Source organism: Zootermopsis nevadensis, unplaced genomic scaffold, assembly GCF_977971745.1.
Source record: "Zootermopsis nevadensis isolate Lab colony 2312 unplaced genomic scaffold, Znev_1.0 Znev_ptg000023l, whole genome shotgun sequence".
Taxonomy (NCBI): domain Eukaryota; kingdom Metazoa; phylum Arthropoda; class Insecta; order Blattodea; family Termopsidae; genus Zootermopsis; species Zootermopsis nevadensis.
The window spans coordinates 1771877-1789662 of NW_028259155.1; the positions used below are offsets into that span (position 1 = coordinate 1771877).

Genomic DNA, 17786 nt, shown 5'->3' on the forward strand with positions numbered 1-17786 from the left:
TTACGAATGCGGCAGAATTGTTATCTATACGCACATTTACAAAGGTATAGAACCGTGCATTAATTACCCACCCACAATATGCTGAACACTGATGAAATGTCTAATTTACTTTCATAAAACTGCAAACCAAATGTCATGAAAACAAACAATTTTAAATACAATTATCCTAGAAACAAAATGCAAATACTTTATAATTACCTATTTATGTAAATCAATGTATCAGCTGTGATCTTAGACCCAACTACAGTATAGCATGACACAAACTTAAGTACAATTTAAAAGGCTTATAACTTGTTATTTAGACCACATTCTGAAGAACGAATTGCTCAGTGTGATTTCCATGGGTGATACAGCATATGTCCCATCTGAATGCATTCTAAGCTCATATTCCATATAACACATCTTCATCAACACTCATTGCAGTATCACAAATTCTCAGGAATATAAACTACTTAATGTAGCCCCAGAAATGAAAATCAAGGGGTGTGATAAGGTGACAGTCACAGTTTACATAAACTCCATATGGCGATGTATAACTGATACTATACCACATGTAATTAAAGTGTTAACTATGACAAACCTATCTTGTTTAAGGAATACCGACATTTTAATAGTGACAGACAAAAACAGAATTTATAACAATTGTAATAAACACTAAGATATCATGTCGTGATATAGTTATATGATAAATTCAGAACACTACACCCTCCAACTGAAGGAATCAATTTTGCAGTGCAAAAATATTGGCATGGTAGAGAATATACATGCAAACTCCTATACATTAACTAAAAACTAATGCATTCATGTTAAAATCAGATCCATTTTATATTTACCACTAGGTACATACATACACAACTCAGTTCTGCCAACAAGACAAGTAACTCAGATCTTTGCTGAATTCCCAATGAAAATGACAGTATCTAATTCAAGGCAATATATGGACTGACAGGTACATTATCCTTCCTTTAGAAGTCTTTGCTACAGCTATGTCATTTCTCGATAATTTGATTATTATGTAGTTGTATTAATTTTGTTCTTATGCTGCATCTGTAATTGGCTATCTAGCTGTTGATGCAGGACATTTATAATAAAGAAGTGAATTGAGAAAAAGATGTGAACAATGACTTAGCTGGCCATGTATCACAATAGCATACGACTAAGCCATTAACCCAGAAGTTAAAGTGTTGCCAGCAGCCCCATAGTATAGGAGTTCAAATCCCCCATTTCCTTAAAGGTTAAACCATGAGTAGTTAACAGTAGGTGAGTAATGGAACTATGAATTAAATTACTATTTATTGATTGTAACAATATATTGAAAGCCCAGAGAATGCTCAAATCAGTTAATAAGAACTTAATGTCTACGTAAAAAAATAAAACCTTGTCTCTTGCCTAAAAAACTAATGCCCATCTGCGTATTATGCTAAATATTTTTTATGTTATTGAAACTAGAATTTATATTGATACACATGACTTCTTAGAATGCTAGGATATGCATGAAATGATTAGATTGTTGCCATGTGGCATTTATCTCTGTCTTCTGCATCTAGTAAAATTACAGGTCTTATAGAATCATATATGAAACTTCTTACAATTATATAACATGAACTAAAAGGAGTCAGTACCTATACAAGCACCATACTTAAATTAGTCTAATGGGCACTGTTTAAGCTGCATGAAAGTATACTTACAGATCATAAGAGAGTGTTTAAAAAAGAAAGGTAGCAGCACATCAGATGAGTGGGAGGTTTCGGATAACCCACCACGTAGTACAAACTTCACAACAACTGATTTCCATCTCTTTGGACCCCTAAAGGAGCATCCGTTAGGTAAGCAATTTGCAACCGACAGCAACACGAAATACATTGTCGTTTCCCGGCAGTTGGCAGCAATTTCTTTCACACCAGAACAATGTCTTGGTGTCATGGTGATTTAACACCTGCGGTGAATATGTGTACTAAATTTCTTTTTATGTACCACATGTGAATCAATGGAGAAATGTAGTCCTTCACATGGGAGTGCATGTTACCTCACTTTTTGAAACAGTCTCGTACATACAAAATTTAGAAACGTTCAGCAATATCTGGTGATAAAGATCACTGTTACCAGTATAATAAGTCTGAAACATGGCCTTGCTGGAATGATTAATACAGATTTAGGTGTAACATTTGAATTTGTGGATTATCAAATTGTTATTTTAACCACTACCATTTCATCTTAAGTTACTATATATATATAATTATATCTGTGCTCTTTTGTATGATTTAAAATTATACAAATAACCACCCATGAGCCACTAAAAAATCATGTTAACTGAATGTCATCAGCTACATGTTTTAAGAAGTGAAATTCAGGACTGTGTATCTTTTCATTCCACATGGCTTCTATATGTACATATGGATGAAGATACCAAAAAATAACCATGACTGCAACTAGGAACCATACATGGATTTACATAAGGCATGGACTTATGATAAAGTCTCTCTGCCAAAAATATGGAGCCAAACAGAGCAAAGTTCTGTAAGTGCCCCAACCACTGTTTAATATATACAATTACACCAAATGGAAGAAAGCACACATATTATAAAAATTATTCCAAAAAGCAGCCAACTTTTGAGAGAATGCACAATGGGCCATCAACACATTTTGGCTTCACAATCTACTGTCTATTAATCTAATTATAACTGAACCTTATTTCTGATCAGTAAGCTAAACGAGACAATGCGGATTCGATTATTATAAGCCAGAAGCTACAATTTTTCAGTTTCAAGGCTAGTCTTTATTGATGCTTAATTATCAAAAAGAAAATCAGCTTTGTTTTCACGTTTATGTCTTCTCTAGATTGAATCATGATTACAACATGCTCCTTCTGTCATTACATAGCCCATCACACTATTAAGGAGCCAATTAATGACATATACTGAAGGCCCACTGTATATTCATTAAGTCAGTAAAGAAAGAAAAATCATCAACAAAAAATTTACTGATACATCTTGTAAAAATTCACGTGTAAATTGAAGTGTATGTGCGACATAATGAATAAATGAGCGAATACTAGCATGTAACAACTTTACGCAAGAATCGTAAAGTAACTACAAAGTAATGTGACAAAACGTATGATGGCTCAAACATTTGTTATATACAGCCTGGATTATCTGTGGACCAGAATGAAACAGCACCAAATATAATGATGCATCTCCCTTCACAATATTATAAAAAATTACTTAGAATATCTGTACAGTGTACAACTTTAAATATAGCGTTATACATCTACACTAAGTGCTGATTTATTAGTTCAGGTGTACTAACTTTATCCCTTCAAAATACTTTTGTTAAGTCTACAAGACATTTATGATTATGTAATACTTTGAAATGTCTGTTTAGCAACATGTGAGTTTGTTTCTCCATACTATCCAATTCCACAAAACTATAAATTAATACATGATTCAATTACATGGTGAAGTCAAAAAGTTTGTAAACTTCAAAGCACACAAGCTTACCTCTCATCAAGGCAGGTTTCATTGCACACCACTTTTGAAATAGTTCCCTTTCGCTGCTAGACACTTTTCTGCCGGCAGCCTTACCAAAGCTGGAAACACTTCAGCAGGCCTTTTTCTGTGACCTGCTTAATTGCCGACACTGACGCCCCTTGCAGAGGGCTTTTATTCTTATGATTACATAACGTATCAGAATGGACTACATCTAGCAAGAACGAAAGTTTTTTTGCAAGCACAGTGATAATCTACTTGGTCAAATAATCTTTAAGAGTAAAAAGTTTTCTGGATGTTTTCCATCGTCTAATAAAATCATAAAATTACATGACATTTCGGAAATGGGACTCTATCTCCGCCTTCAGGTAGACCTACTCAGTTGGGCCCAATCGATAGAGCTAATCCCTATCTCTGGAAGGATCAAGTGTTAAAAAGAGAACAAGGGTAGAATTTTTAGTAACAAATTAAAACAAAGAGAACAGTCAAGGGGGTTATATTGCTGTAATCAGTATCAGTCATACGTGCATATAATTTCATATACTCATATTTATGTATGTGCACGTGCATACACACACACACACAATTCTTCACTGCCTCTTAATGGGGGGAAAAAACACAACAACACTTAAATGAACTCCGCATCACAAGTTAATATGATATGTTTCACTGATGCAAAAATTTAAATCAAGGCATAAAGATCAATCACTGTCTTCTACCGTCAGGCATCTGAAGCTAAGCAGTATTCCTTCTTCCACAATTACATACCCTGAGAATTTGTTGCTGGTCTTGAAGACGGCTTCCTAGACTGCACATTTAGTATGCTGAGTTTATAATGCACTAAAAGCTTTGAACTGTTACCTTCAAGTAACATAAGCGGGATCAGTGATACGATTACAAGACATTCACCAACGATACAAACCTTTATGCCATCACTTCAATCACTGAGTTACGATTCACACAATAAGTTACTGAAAACCCAATGATCGCCTTTTTTATTAAAATAAGCTGTAGGGAACTGAATGCCTGATTCCCTCCTAACCCTCTGTTCAAGTCTTTGCTGTTCTTCCAGCTGAAATAGAAACAAACGAACCTGAAGAAGTGTACAAATCACCAATCAGTATCTCCTCCATTACGCTGGTCAGAAATATTTAAATGATTATAATTTTGCCACAGACAGAAATGTAACCGTTACTAAAATATTTATAAACAGACTACCACAACAGGATTCTTGAATGCAACATTAATTTGCACAGGTTATTAAACTGTAACCTGCGACATTAATCTGTTTTGTTCAGTCAGATTAAGTAATTCAAACATGACCTTCCACTTTTTTCCTCTTGGGTTCAAGACAGTGTAATTGACTTTGTGTTCCCCAAATTTTTTTTGTGTGGAATTTGGCCTGCTAAGTAACATGACATTTTAGTTCAGACCGGAGCATTTATAAAAGATGATTCAGTAATCACCCCTGATTATAACCCGAGTACACAGACTGTTGACTAAAGTTTGGAATATCATACTTATAATCAATTTAATCCCACTTACAAACTGGTTTAGATCATGTAAATATTCATTACTTATATTGTGACTTACAGTTAATAAGACAAATATTATATTGTACTAATAGGACTGTGAATTTGTACCTAACGAAGTACTATGGAAATCTTCCTCTGTCGGAGAACTAACATAATATGGAAACAGTTTGCTTTAATGAAAAAATGTGTCATATTTCATTAAGGATGGAACAATAGTGTTTTATAATTCAAGATAATTATAATTATACTCACATAATACATAAATATGATTTTATGGAATATTAGCCTGTTTTGTTAGAAGATTTATTTATTCATCATAATTTTATTCAGAAGCATTTGCATGTAAACATGCGCACAGACTAACTAAACTTACCCTTCGCTTATATTCAGTAGCTGCATCAATGTCGCCCATCTTCAATGCCTGCGTAACATTATACCACAGTTTGCGCGACTCATTTCCTCGCTGCTCTGATATTTTTTGTATTCTCTTCTTGTAAGACAGGAGCTCATTAACATTGACTACTTTGCTTTCTCCCTGGAATACAAAAACTCAATTAATTAGTTGTATTTATTATGAATCACATAATAAACAGTTTTATTACACATATACACACACGCGCAGGTACGTTCAGTAGATAATTACTGATATTCACACATACATCATGTGGAAACTGACGCTAGACTTCAGAACCATATCCGTAAATGAAATTAAGACTAACAAGTTACGTGATAAAATTTCATCAGATGTTTAATTTCTGCATAATACATTTGCAATTAAAAAAATTGAAGTAGCACTCACTAATATTTTTTTCTTCTACGCAGTAATGTTCCAAGTGTCTACAGACTACACCTTACTTGAAGTTATTTGACTACTGCTGACAACTATAAGTCAACAAACTCTTTTTGTCCTTTCTGTAAATAATACAATGAAAATTCATTACTGTAAGAAGCTATTAAAACAGCTTTTCTGGTGCACAATTCTATTTATGTTACTACTTACATTTGAGTATATAAATTCATAATGACTATTCCATTCTCCCTGAACTTTGCACTCAAGTGCACCAGTCTGGTCCCTTACTTCAGCTGTCACTTGGTGAACTTTGCCTCCATAGAATGGCTAGACAAATAAATCAAACCCATTTACTATGAGAACATTTTCAACCTTCCTTCTCTCATCAGTTTCATTTCATATTCGTTTTTAATGAAAATGAAATAAATGAGTACAGATACAATACACAGAGAACATCACAATGATTCACAAAGTACATCAAAGCAATCTTTATCACGAAGACTACCCGAATCATTGAACATAAACACAACACAAGACTGGGAGAATTATCCAGACCCACAATAGCAAAACATTCATGGGATGAGGACCACAGAATAAAATATGATAAGGTAGAAATCATAACATAAAGAAAAAAGAGATTACGAAACTGAAACGAGTCATATTCATAAGAGTAACGGAAGAGGCCATCAGTCAACCAGGCCTACACTTAAGTTCCGTATGGCTCCCTCTAATACGCAACAGGAAGTCATTATTCCACAAACAAATCTTCGTCGGCACCTACGAAATGCGGTTCTGTGTAAAGGTTACTGTTTTATTTTCAGCAATATTGCCAACGAGGCCATTTTGTAACTTTTGCGGTATTCGGTAAAACTGACAGACATTACAAACTCTTCATAATTATAAGATTCATGCTGGAACTAATTAAATGGTATTCAATTATGTTGTGAAACTATTTTAATGTTTTTTTGTGTTCGGTACAAAATTGGTTAGAGAAAAAAGTTTCGTCATCTTCTGAGTCCTGACTACTCACGTTATAGGGAATGGACATGGAATGTGCACCGACCTGCTCAATGTCCATGTTGAATGTCACTTCACACTACATTTTAAATTAAAATAATAATTTATCACAAGAAGAGATACTACCTTGGTATGGAATATGATGGCAGCAGAATACCCTGTTGCAGGGCAACTGATGGTAGCTTTACCCCCGAGTTCCACCCAGGGCACTGATATTATCGAACGAGCGTAAGCCGATGGTAAGGTGAAGTCATAGCGTTCACCATGGCTGCCCAAGTGAAGGTTCAATTCTCCAATCATATTCACCCCGACAGACATTCCAGAGAAATTGGACTTGGTCCAAATGGAAGCATTTAAACACATTTTCTTTGCAGGACACTCCACATAAAATGCTGTTACTATTAAAAAGAAAAAAGAAAATGAGCAATATGCTTAAAAGAGACAAATTCTAACATGTACGTAAATCAGTTGAATAAACAGTTTCAATACTGACTAAAGTGTGACATCATTAGCTGGCATCTCAAGAAAGGCGAAAAGAGAAACGAACAAACAAATACTTTTTTTATAAGAACATACCCGGAGGATGGTGAGAAACTTGCTCAGCTGTATAGGTGACTTCAATAATTTCACTTGCTGTAACTGACATCACTTCTTTGTCCTCACCCAAATCTTTCACTGTCTCTGCCGACACCAAACCAGCATTGTTACTCTTTGCTGCTTTCACATACGTCACTGCATGCGTATCACTCAGTTTCACGTGTTCTGTGATGTCAAATGGAGATCTACCTGTTTCAGAATCTTCTGGTAACTTTGGACTTTGTCCAGACGCGGGGCTATCACTTTCAGGATCCACATCCTTATCCGTAGCAATACTTTCAGCCACAGATTTTCCTAACTGTGGACTCAAATTTATAGTCTCATGTGAAAATTTGGCTCTTAAGCTTGTGTGTGTCTTAGAAGCAGGATTTATATTTAGTACCCTCCATGAGCAATGGAATGTTTCTCCAATTATGGGATTATACGGCTTTTTGGCGGCGGAGTCTTTCCGTCCCATATGGAAAGAAGTAAGGTACCATTCAAGGAGTGCCATCATACGGCCAAATGGTGTCAATTCATCAGGTATGCTGCATATACAAAAAAGGGATTTATTTATTAGTTTGCTGAATACAATATGCTCCGAGAATCACATCATAAAATACGCTCTTCTCTAGTAAAATACCAACCAGACAAATAACTGTGGATGTCCCATGCAATCTGCAAACATCTCAAGTAGAGACCTCTTCTCCAAGATGAATGTTGGCAGTACAACACGTGTGAGGTCCATCCCCAGTTTCAGTTGTGACAACAAGTGAAGAATAACTGATTTGTGCTCCTCAAATGGAACAAGAGAGGATTCTGGAACATCTTCTTCATCTGTCAATTCATCTCTTGAGCTGATGCTAGCTAGATTAATAGATACAAAACACTTTCTCTTAACATTCCTTAAGTTGAGTAACCCACTCCGAGGACAAAAGATCCTGTGATGTATCCAAAATCATCCGATATAACTCAACACAGAAAATAAAGAACTTTATCAGAATGAGGCTAGTACCAATTCCACCTCAGGTGATGACAGTACGCTAGAAAATACAAAGAAGGACTGTCCATCGATGAAACAGTATCCTCCTCTATGGCAGCAGTGAAATTAAGTAACAAGACGACTTCGAACATTCCACGGAGATGCAGAAATATAAAAGGCCTATATGGACTACAGCTCCCAAGATGGTACCTCACATTTTGAAGCCCAACATAAATTTACGTTATAATGGAGTATATGAATGATATGAAGTTAGTGGATGTGTAAATTATAGACCACTCTAAATATTCAAATGATGCAGACATTTTAAACATTTCTACCTGCACAAGGATACATAGATACTGAAGGTGAAAATTAAAATTAAGAAACAACCAACCTGGATTCTCATTGCTGGTAGGAAATGGTATTGGTGAGGTTTCAGGCCACACGGTTGAGAACTTGCGCTGAAAACTAAAACAAAATACCACCAAAATGCACAACACTCAAAATGCTTTGACCACTGACAAAATTTTAAAGCCAATTGGTTGGAACAACATTTTCATGTATAACCAAGTACGTTACCAATCCAATATGAAAAATTACACAGAAATATTAGAACATATTCACACACACACAATTAGAATTACTATAACGACAATCTATTTAAACACAAAAGGGAGAAATATGCTGAACTACAAAAGCAAGGACAATGCTTAAACAGAAATCGGTACATTAGCAAGAAATTATAAATATAAAATCAAATTATAAATTACATAGGAATAAAATATGTCAGGGACAAGCAAAAGAACTACTTTCTAAATATAACTTGCATTCAAAAGAACTCCATCAATACTATGTTTCCATTTGTGTAACTAATATGCATTAGAATTCTAACACTACAAACAAACTTATTTTTATAATTAGAATCTGGACATTCATGCAAAATGATCTTTTCAGAATTGATGACAATGAAATTCAATTAACTTGGAGGTAGTAAACACCTCGGGAATATCAGTGGATTTCTACCAGACTGTGTAACGCGACATCCCAGAAGACGGCCATCTTCACACTTGCTGCTATGATAACTTGAAATCTCACATCACCGGGTTTGATGAGCAGAGACATCTTTCTCTGAAGTCTTACGAAAGACAGATTGGGTGCTGGGAAGCCCATAACTTTTCATCAATTTAGAGATATTATAGCAGAAGAATATGTAACCATTCCATTCAAGATGTGTGACAAAAGATACATAAGAGTGTCCATGACAGATATGAAAGACATACAACCATGCCCCAATTTTATAATACCTTAAATCCATGAATATCAATTCTTAAATATTTTAAGATAATGTTACGGAAGAGCGCGTGGAGTACATACAATAAAAGAAAATTGTTACAAATATTCATTTGGTAGCCGCATGTTAGATAATGCACTGATATGTTCCTAAGACGTGTTTCATTTTACACATTCCCGCAAAATGCATGAAGACAAAACCCAACTCGTGATGTGACAAAATTACACGAACTTGCAACAAAATAGACCAGATTAGACTGAAGACAAATACTGTCGTATATAAAATGTGAAGAAACAAATTAAGTAAAGAAGTATCATTTGAAATGGTTGTTCATTTAATCAACTTTAACCCATTCCAACCACAAATTTTAAGTTGGTCCATGCACATAAGCATTATACCATTTTACTGCCAAAACTGTATAAATATTTTGATATTAATTCTTCTTTTCCTCGAAATATTATTTATAAAGAACAACCTTTCACAAGTTCCAAGCAAAAGTTAAAAAGTAAATGAACCTGTTTCAAATGAATGGGCTGCAAACAAAGGAAACACAGAGCTAACCTACCTCAGTTTAAATGTCATATACATGAAGCAGGTCAAACAAAGCGAACTGATTGTTTTAATCCGAGTCTGTCCAACTTGAGCCAATCCAATCCCTGTCAAAATCATCACTCAGTCAGACACTGACAAAATCTTAATTATCAATAAATAATATTTATGTTTTATTAATATTCAACATTCAACAATCCTCAAAGTTATTCATCACATAAATCTGTATCATGACGATGTCTAAGAAAACGTTCATCCAGATATGAAGATGGCTGTCGTCTGGGTTGTAGGGTCGTGTAGTCTGGGAGAAGCTTACTGATGTTTCACAGGTGCTTGTTGCCTTCACCATCATTGTCCTGATGATGTAGGCGGCAAGGACCTCTGAAATTTTGGTAAACTTCTACCAGACTACACGACGCTACAACCCAGATGACACCCATCTTCATATTCACCACCATGAGAACCTCAACTCATCTAGAAAGGTTTCAAAGATGAACCTTTAGCCCACTAGGTAGGTGATAACAGCAAATGAGCTAAAATATTTTTCTTTCAAATTAAATATCTATGTACACATTCTTTGACTCTCATAACTGCTTGAATTTATGAGCTGGTCATTCACGATGTAGTGTAAATTCTCCTAATGTATGGAGGTGTGTGTAGAAATGCCGGCCAAGCAGATTAATCTGTAGCTTAGATGGTTAGAGAACCTATCCAGTTAACAGATGTTTGTATGAATTCTGTCTGGACAATTTAACTGACATAATTTATAGCTGATGAAAGTAATTTAAGACGCATGGGTTTTGGAAGCTTGTTAAATTGTTCGACACCTTAAATTGCATATTTTCTGAAGTGTGTCATCTTACTGAACAGTTAGCTGTGCATAAAATCACTATATTTTTAAAGGGAAAAGTTTAATTCTGAACACCACATCCACACAGAAAATAAAATGAGATATATGTCATTAATCCATACAAACTATGGTACAGGACAGGATACATACATGACATGAATGTTTATCTTGCAACAAGAAATTCCCCCACCATAAGGAGTAAGTTTTCTTAGTAACATCCCCTTGAAATTTGCAAGAAAACTGGAACATTTAAAATAATTCTTTCAAAGAAGTTGTTCATCCTTTGTTGTCCCACTGTCATACTTTTTATTGGGAAAAAATCCAACCGCTGTTAGGGTTATAAAAATGCTGTTACCAGTCACGATGTACTAACTATTCTTTAAACTGATTTTCTATTAACGTCCTTCATTTATTGGTCCGTAAATATCTAAAATGATGAGAAGCAAATGAAGGACAGGAGAGAAGCATGGGAAAGTCTGAAAAATAGGGAAGGAAAGGATGTGAACCCCACAGTGGGGTTGGTGACCAACGTTAAGTAGGGTCATGACCACTAGTCCACCAACAGTTACACACTTACAAAAAACAGACACAATAAACGACGTCTGAATGAGCCATGTATAGACAATGAAAATATACTCTCCTGACCTGCTGATAAAGCAACCTACACATAAAACACTGCAGTTACATCACAAACAGCCAAGAACAGTAGGCGAGTAAATGCATATCAGCAACATTCAGCTGTATCAGTTACACAATACAGTGAAACCTCGATGCATCGTTTTCGGCGGGGGTGGGAAATAAAAACGATGAATGCGGGAAAACGATAGATGCGGGAAAGCATTAAAAATTTAAAAAAAAACAATGTTTCTCTTTCAAAGTTACTTCTTTTTACCAAAAAAGTCTTTAATGGACAACTGGTTTGTCGAAACTTTACGTTTTAGACCAAACAGAGCACTTTCCACGTTCAAAATGTTTTCCTCGTCACGTTCACTAATATTAAGCGCATAAAAGAACGACTTCACTTTCGCCAATGCAGCGTGCGCTTCGGCAAAACTCGGCAAAGCTTCGGGCTCGCATTCGTCGTCTTCTTCTTCCTCACCACTCCGACCCCCTTCGCGAACAATAACAGGAAGAATGGAAATACTATTACTGCCGAACTCAACGAAACGTAGCTGTAGAAGACCCTGAACCGCTGGAAACGAGATGAACCAGAAGAATGAAAAGTGCCACCATCCTTTCCTTTGTACTTATAATAAAAGCATTTGTGAAGAAATTCACACTGCACATGCCATCTGGCATCGCTGGAACGAAATATGAGTGCACCCTATTTAATTAAAATCGTAAAATTTCTGACAATGCGCGCCGCCATTCACTCCAACTATCACCCCTGCACCGCTGACCCTCATTCCAAAAGAATCTGTGCTGGTTGGGCGACATAACAGGTTACCGCTACTGCGTATTCCAAAAACATTGTGCATCTTTCGGTAATAATTTATCTCAAAACCCAGCATTTTAAATTCTCAGAAACGATCATTGCGGGAAAATTGTGGGCCGGGACTAAGATTTTTGAACGATCGATGCGATAAAACGATAGTTCGAGGAACGATAGAAGCGGGAAAATGTAACATTATTTTATATGGGATGTATTCGGGACCGAACAAAACGGACGATGCATCCGGGAAAACGATAGTTCCGGGAACGATGGATAGAGGTTTCACTGTATATCTTATTGTTCAATATGCTGATCTGCTATGATAGGCTAAAAATAAATAGAGGTAGTACAGTGAGTAGAGATCGCGCGAGTAGTCGTCGCACCTAAATGCGCGGCGTGTAAGCCGAGAGAGGGAAGTTCAGCAGTAGTGGGGGTCGCACAGCCTCAGCTGCGGTGACGCACCGATCTAAACACAGCTAGAGCTACAAACCCACTGAAGCTGACACTCCTCTAGAGCGCGCTTCGGACGGGTCCGTCTCATACGACCAAAATCAGTCCTTCGCGCATGCTCCAGTACTTCTTGCTCGGCCTCTATGTGTATAATTTAAACAAAAATTTGAAACACGGTCTGAGCACTGGAAAATTATTATAAGACAGTGCTGTAAAGTGTTGATATAAACCTTGAATAATAAGCAGATTCAACTAAACATGTCAATCTTAATTCCCATTGGTTAAATTATTCACTGCAAGTAATGAGGCTTATCAGGCAACAGATCTTTAAAATATTTACCAAATACATATAAATGAAAAGTACCGAATCAGTGCACACTACTGTGAAAGCAAGATTAAAGAAAGAGGTACATATTCACGAGCAATAACATACCTTTTCTTAGTGTCATATGCATCATACTGTATAGGATGCATGGAAGAAGTCTTTCTTGGAAAAACTCCACCTCCTCCAGAAGATGGCACTGAAGGGGTGGAACGGAAAGATGGGGGCGCAAGCATAATTTTATGCGCAGATACTATCTGTTGCTGTTGCAAAATTGACAAGCACTGACTCAGACAGTAAACTGTTGCCTGCGCAGTAGCCTTCAACAACAACATTTCTTCATCAATATTCCTGACGCACGGACCTAAATGGATCAATACAAGATACGGTAGAGAAGTGCTTCAAAAGTACAGATTAACTGAAACAGAGCATAATCTTCCTTGAGATGCTAACAGTAGCTAAGCTAGTCAAAGAACTCCCAATCTGTTATAAAGAAAGACCAAGATTTACCTGATCCAGGCAAGTCTTCTATGGCTCGACTAAGCGAATAACTGCTTTGATCTGCTCGATGAATGTGATCCCTCGCAGAACTGAATGCATCCAACACCGCCAGCGTACAATGAACTCTGGTTCCTTGTTGAGGACCTGGACCAGTCAAAGAAGATGAACTGTGGGGCGTCACAAGGTGCTCTCGAGGTGGAAGAGGGGGATTACTCTGATAAACAATGCAAGAGCAATCGCAGACTGAATTTCACATTTTGTAAAAGATATCTCTGCTCCTATTGGTTCACATATTTGAAATTTTCCTACACATGCACACAAACTATAAAATTATTGACCAACACCACAATGCACTGCCCTCCCAGATAAAATAAGTCAATAAATTTCCTGCTTTCTATGGAATCTAAAGTTTCAATGCTATATTCACAAGACCCAGCCACTGGACCTTATTAAGAGTCAAATTCATTCCACACATAAAATATTGTTATGGTTATGATCCATTTAATATAATCCTCTGCTCCTTATCTAAGTCCCTTTAAGTTTCCCAGCTAACATTTTATATATATTTCTCTTCTGTCCCATGGGATCCGCAGTGGCCGCGCGGTCTGAGGTGTGGGCGTTGTGGCGCTTGGTCACTGGGACCGTGGGGATGAATCCCACTCAAGCCATGGATGTTTTTCCGTGTAGTGCAGTCCTGTGTACAGGTAGAGGCCTTGCGACGGGCTGATCCCTCGTCCAAGGAGTCCTACCGATTGTCTATAGATCGAGCCAACAAAAAGTTGGGACCCGCAGTGCTCAGGCACTTGAAGAATGGGTCGTTCCCAGTATCTGACCCATGACCCACTCAATTGATTATTGTTGATTTTATCACCCTGAGAAAGTGTAAACAAAATATATCATCCATATTTTACAACACATAATTCATGATTATTGTTCTGTTTGCCATTTGATGACACATGACGTCTTACTCACCTGTATAACATTTATCATACAAGAATAGGGGACTTAACACATCCCTAGTATGAGCCAGACTTCAACTCTCAGATTTAATGGGTTAGTTTTGTGCTACTGCAACATGCAGTCACCCGGACAGTCCGTAAGCTGTGACATCTTGGTTTCTTCCATTACGGTTGTACGCAACTTTGACATACGTGCACGTGCTTCTCATCGGGAGGGGGGGGGGGGAGAGCAACTTGTATACGTACTTGTGCGATTGCCATCGTGTGCATTTCTGCAACTGATCGAATACGGCTAATCCATTCATGACGTGCTCGGGCATCAGCAGCCCGTAACTTGAACATGTCGCCAGTTGCAGAGTTAACTGTAAACGTATTGGAATCTTCATCGCTTGGAGAGATAACAGCTGCCGCTAGATGCACCGAGCCACGCGGACGCTGTTTCCGCTCCGACTCGTTCTAACAAGAATTGAATATATTGATCAGAAGTGACTTCTACCATGCAGAGACTGGAACTAATAAACACAAGTTATAAAAAATATGTGAACACAAGAGTACTTGATTGACATGTTCACCAGAATTTGACCTCTGATCTTTGTGAATACAACCAGAGACACCAGAGTAGTTTGGGTCAATCACCTCTGCATGGGTAGGGTGGTAGGACGTAGGATGCTCATCTGCCAGGGCGGTAATGTCATCATGGAAGATTCACTACATATTTGTAAGGCAAACTGGGGATTCACTACCCAGTGTTCCAAAATACATTTAGGTCTTCATGTAATGTACCTGCATTTTACTGTTATGCAGTCTTACCTCCCAAGCAGCAGCAGCTAGAAAGACTTAAGTTCCACGGTAAGCTCAAAATGTTGACATCAAACAGATGAACCACTGCTTCATTCATATTAATATTCAGTTAATTCCTGAACTTCAAAAAACAACCAAGACATAATTCAAAACAATGGTTGAAAGCATATAGCCTACTGCCATGGCCAGAAAGAAAAACCACATCAAAGATATTGTTGCACTAAACTTGTCTAGCTGTGAAGTCACTCAAAGCAACTGGTTGGGTATCACACCATAATGGGAGAGAGGAGCAAGGAGTGAGAGATATTTAGAATGCACTATTCTGTTCCTGAAGATTCCAAAGCAAACTCAGAGGAACCCAAGTCACCGATAATGATGCAAGGCACACCATAAATACAGTTCATGTCTGACCTCCTTGGCACCAAGGGATGGAGAGAGAGGAGTTGGAATGCATAAAAGCAACAGAACAAATCGGCCATTGCTTATTTAGTGTATGCACCTATTATTCACCTTGAAAATACATCATTAGCAGCTTCATACTGAGGAGCTAGCAAATAATAGCCTGTGTTCTATCAAATGGATGTTCTTCCCTTAGAAAATAGTGCATAGTACCAAAGTCCAAGGGTCTCCCGACATGGAAATCAAAATACCACTCACCTCTTGCAACAGTATAACAGAATAAGTAAAGGATTATGTTCACTGTCTACATTCCATATATTTCATTAATTCAAGCGCACAATTAATTTCAGTAAATATTACACTCAATATGGACTTACCAAAAAATAGTCAAGTACACCTGTCTCTGGATCCAACAAAAACCACCGGAATTGCCAACCCTTCATAACATTCGTGTATTTGCAAAGCTGTCCTTCAAACTGCTGACATAATTTTTCTGATGACATTTCTAATCTGAAAAATTAAAGGTTTATATTGTAATAAACCAAACATCACCTTCAAGGGATCACAGTGGTGAATGATGGTACATACTGTGACACAAGTGTAATTAAAAATTTTCCAGTATTTTTGCATACATAAATTAAATTTAAAAATTTACATAAGCAGAACACACAATGCTAAAAATTTATAGTATCCATGTACTCACTGCACCATAAGAAACAAAATCTTTATTCCGAGGCTTTACCCATGTGTGTACACTCTTAGTTCTGATTTAAATTTCTAATCTATCCACTCAGAATTTAAAAAATCACATTTCCTTTGTCTAGCATAACTGTCGCAACACTGACCAAACAAAATGCCATAACAGTATCAGATAATAATGGTTACAAGGTTCTCCTCAAAGGCTTCAAATGATTTTAGAATAACTTTTGACATCTGAGATTCTAACCGTGGTGAAGATGTTGGTCCTCTGGGTTACAAAGCCATGTGGACGCCAGCATTTTGGAGAAACATACAGTCTCCATCTTCAGGGATAGCTGGAGACATTTGGGAATTTTTTTCGACAGTTTATATACTTCACTTTCAGGATTAAGTGCCAAAAGTTTTTAACTATTAATTTTATGTTTTTAATAGTATTGTGTCGTATGATCTGACAACTTGTATTTTTCTTTTGAATTATACCTGTAATCAATTCTCGGTTGTATTTTAATTTTAATTTCAATATCATATCAATGTTGTCTGCAACATCAAATATACGTCATGTTTACACATTCATGAATTATGATCTTTAACCTCACCTATTAGATAACGGCATCACAAAATGTTCATAAAAGCACCATATTTCTCGTTACATTTAAAGTTTTAATCATTACCAACATTAAATTAATAATACGCTGACTACTTGCAAGAATCCAATTTACACTTCATAGTTCTCTTACGAGACAAAGACTATCGTCTGAGCTTGCAATCACAGATATTGAAACAACCGCACCCACCAAAACTACGTTGAAGGATGCGTTCCAGTTAACTGTTTGTTCAATGAGACTAAATTCATATTACATTATGAATGAAGTGCATGTCCCTTTCATTGCTATCTTTTTTCAAAAACATGTGGTTTGTGCTATGTTAGGTTCTCACGGCGGCGAGTATTACGATAATTGTTGCCGCTGTATAGGAATTGAGATTTTCACGGCGGTGAGTCTGAAGCCGAATGTCTACGGGGTTGCTGCGCCATGTAGTCTGGTAGGAGTTTACCGAAGTAATAACCCAAACGACGGCCACCTTCATGACCAGGTCTTGGTAGTGTTGCCAATTATACAATCAAAATGTTCCTATATTGCCCTTACATT

General features: G+C 36.8%; 1 protein-coding gene across 4 annotated transcripts; it reads right to left on the reverse strand.

Moving 5' to 3' along the window:
* Positions 1 to 806: 806 nt before the first annotated feature.
* LOC110834949 (oxysterol-binding protein-related protein 11) lies at positions 807 to 17704 on the reverse strand. Of its 4 annotated transcripts, none has more exons than XM_022074633.2 (12): positions 17235 to 17702; positions 16317 to 16449; positions 14986 to 15195; positions 13790 to 13994; positions 13391 to 13643; positions 8780 to 8853; positions 8051 to 8270; positions 7404 to 7951; positions 6954 to 7225; positions 6021 to 6137; positions 5394 to 5555; positions 807 to 4557 (listed from the first exon to the last, which is right to left on the reverse strand). In XM_022074633.2, the coding sequence occupies exons 1-12, from the start codon at positions 17249 to 17251 to the stop codon at positions 4435 to 4437; spliced, it is 2334 nt and encodes a 777-aa protein (XP_021930325.1). In that variant the 5' UTR covers positions 17252 to 17702; the 3' UTR covers positions 807 to 4434. The 4 variants fall into 4 exon arrangements, 3 of the variants coding, with proteins under 3 accessions (XP_021930325.1, XP_021930328.1, XP_021930327.1); XM_022074636.2 differs by lacking the exon at positions 17235 to 17702 and adding an exon at positions 16886 to 17075; XM_022074635.2 differs by lacking the exon at positions 17235 to 17702 and adding an exon at positions 16643 to 16665.
* Positions 17705 to 17786: the final 82 nt, after the last annotated feature.

Bases quoted from the DNA above. Each gene is read 5' to 3' on its own strand.
- LOC110834949 (XM_022074633.2), bottom strand. The intron at 8,854-13,390 runs GTATGTTATTGC...ATTTTGTTTTAG, and splicing joins GCATATGACACTAAGAAAAG to TTTTCAGCGCAAGTTCTCAA. The intron at 7,226-7,403 runs GTATGTTCTTAT...TCTTTTTAATAG, and splicing joins AGTTTCTCACCATCCTCCGG to TAACAGCATTTTATGTGGAG.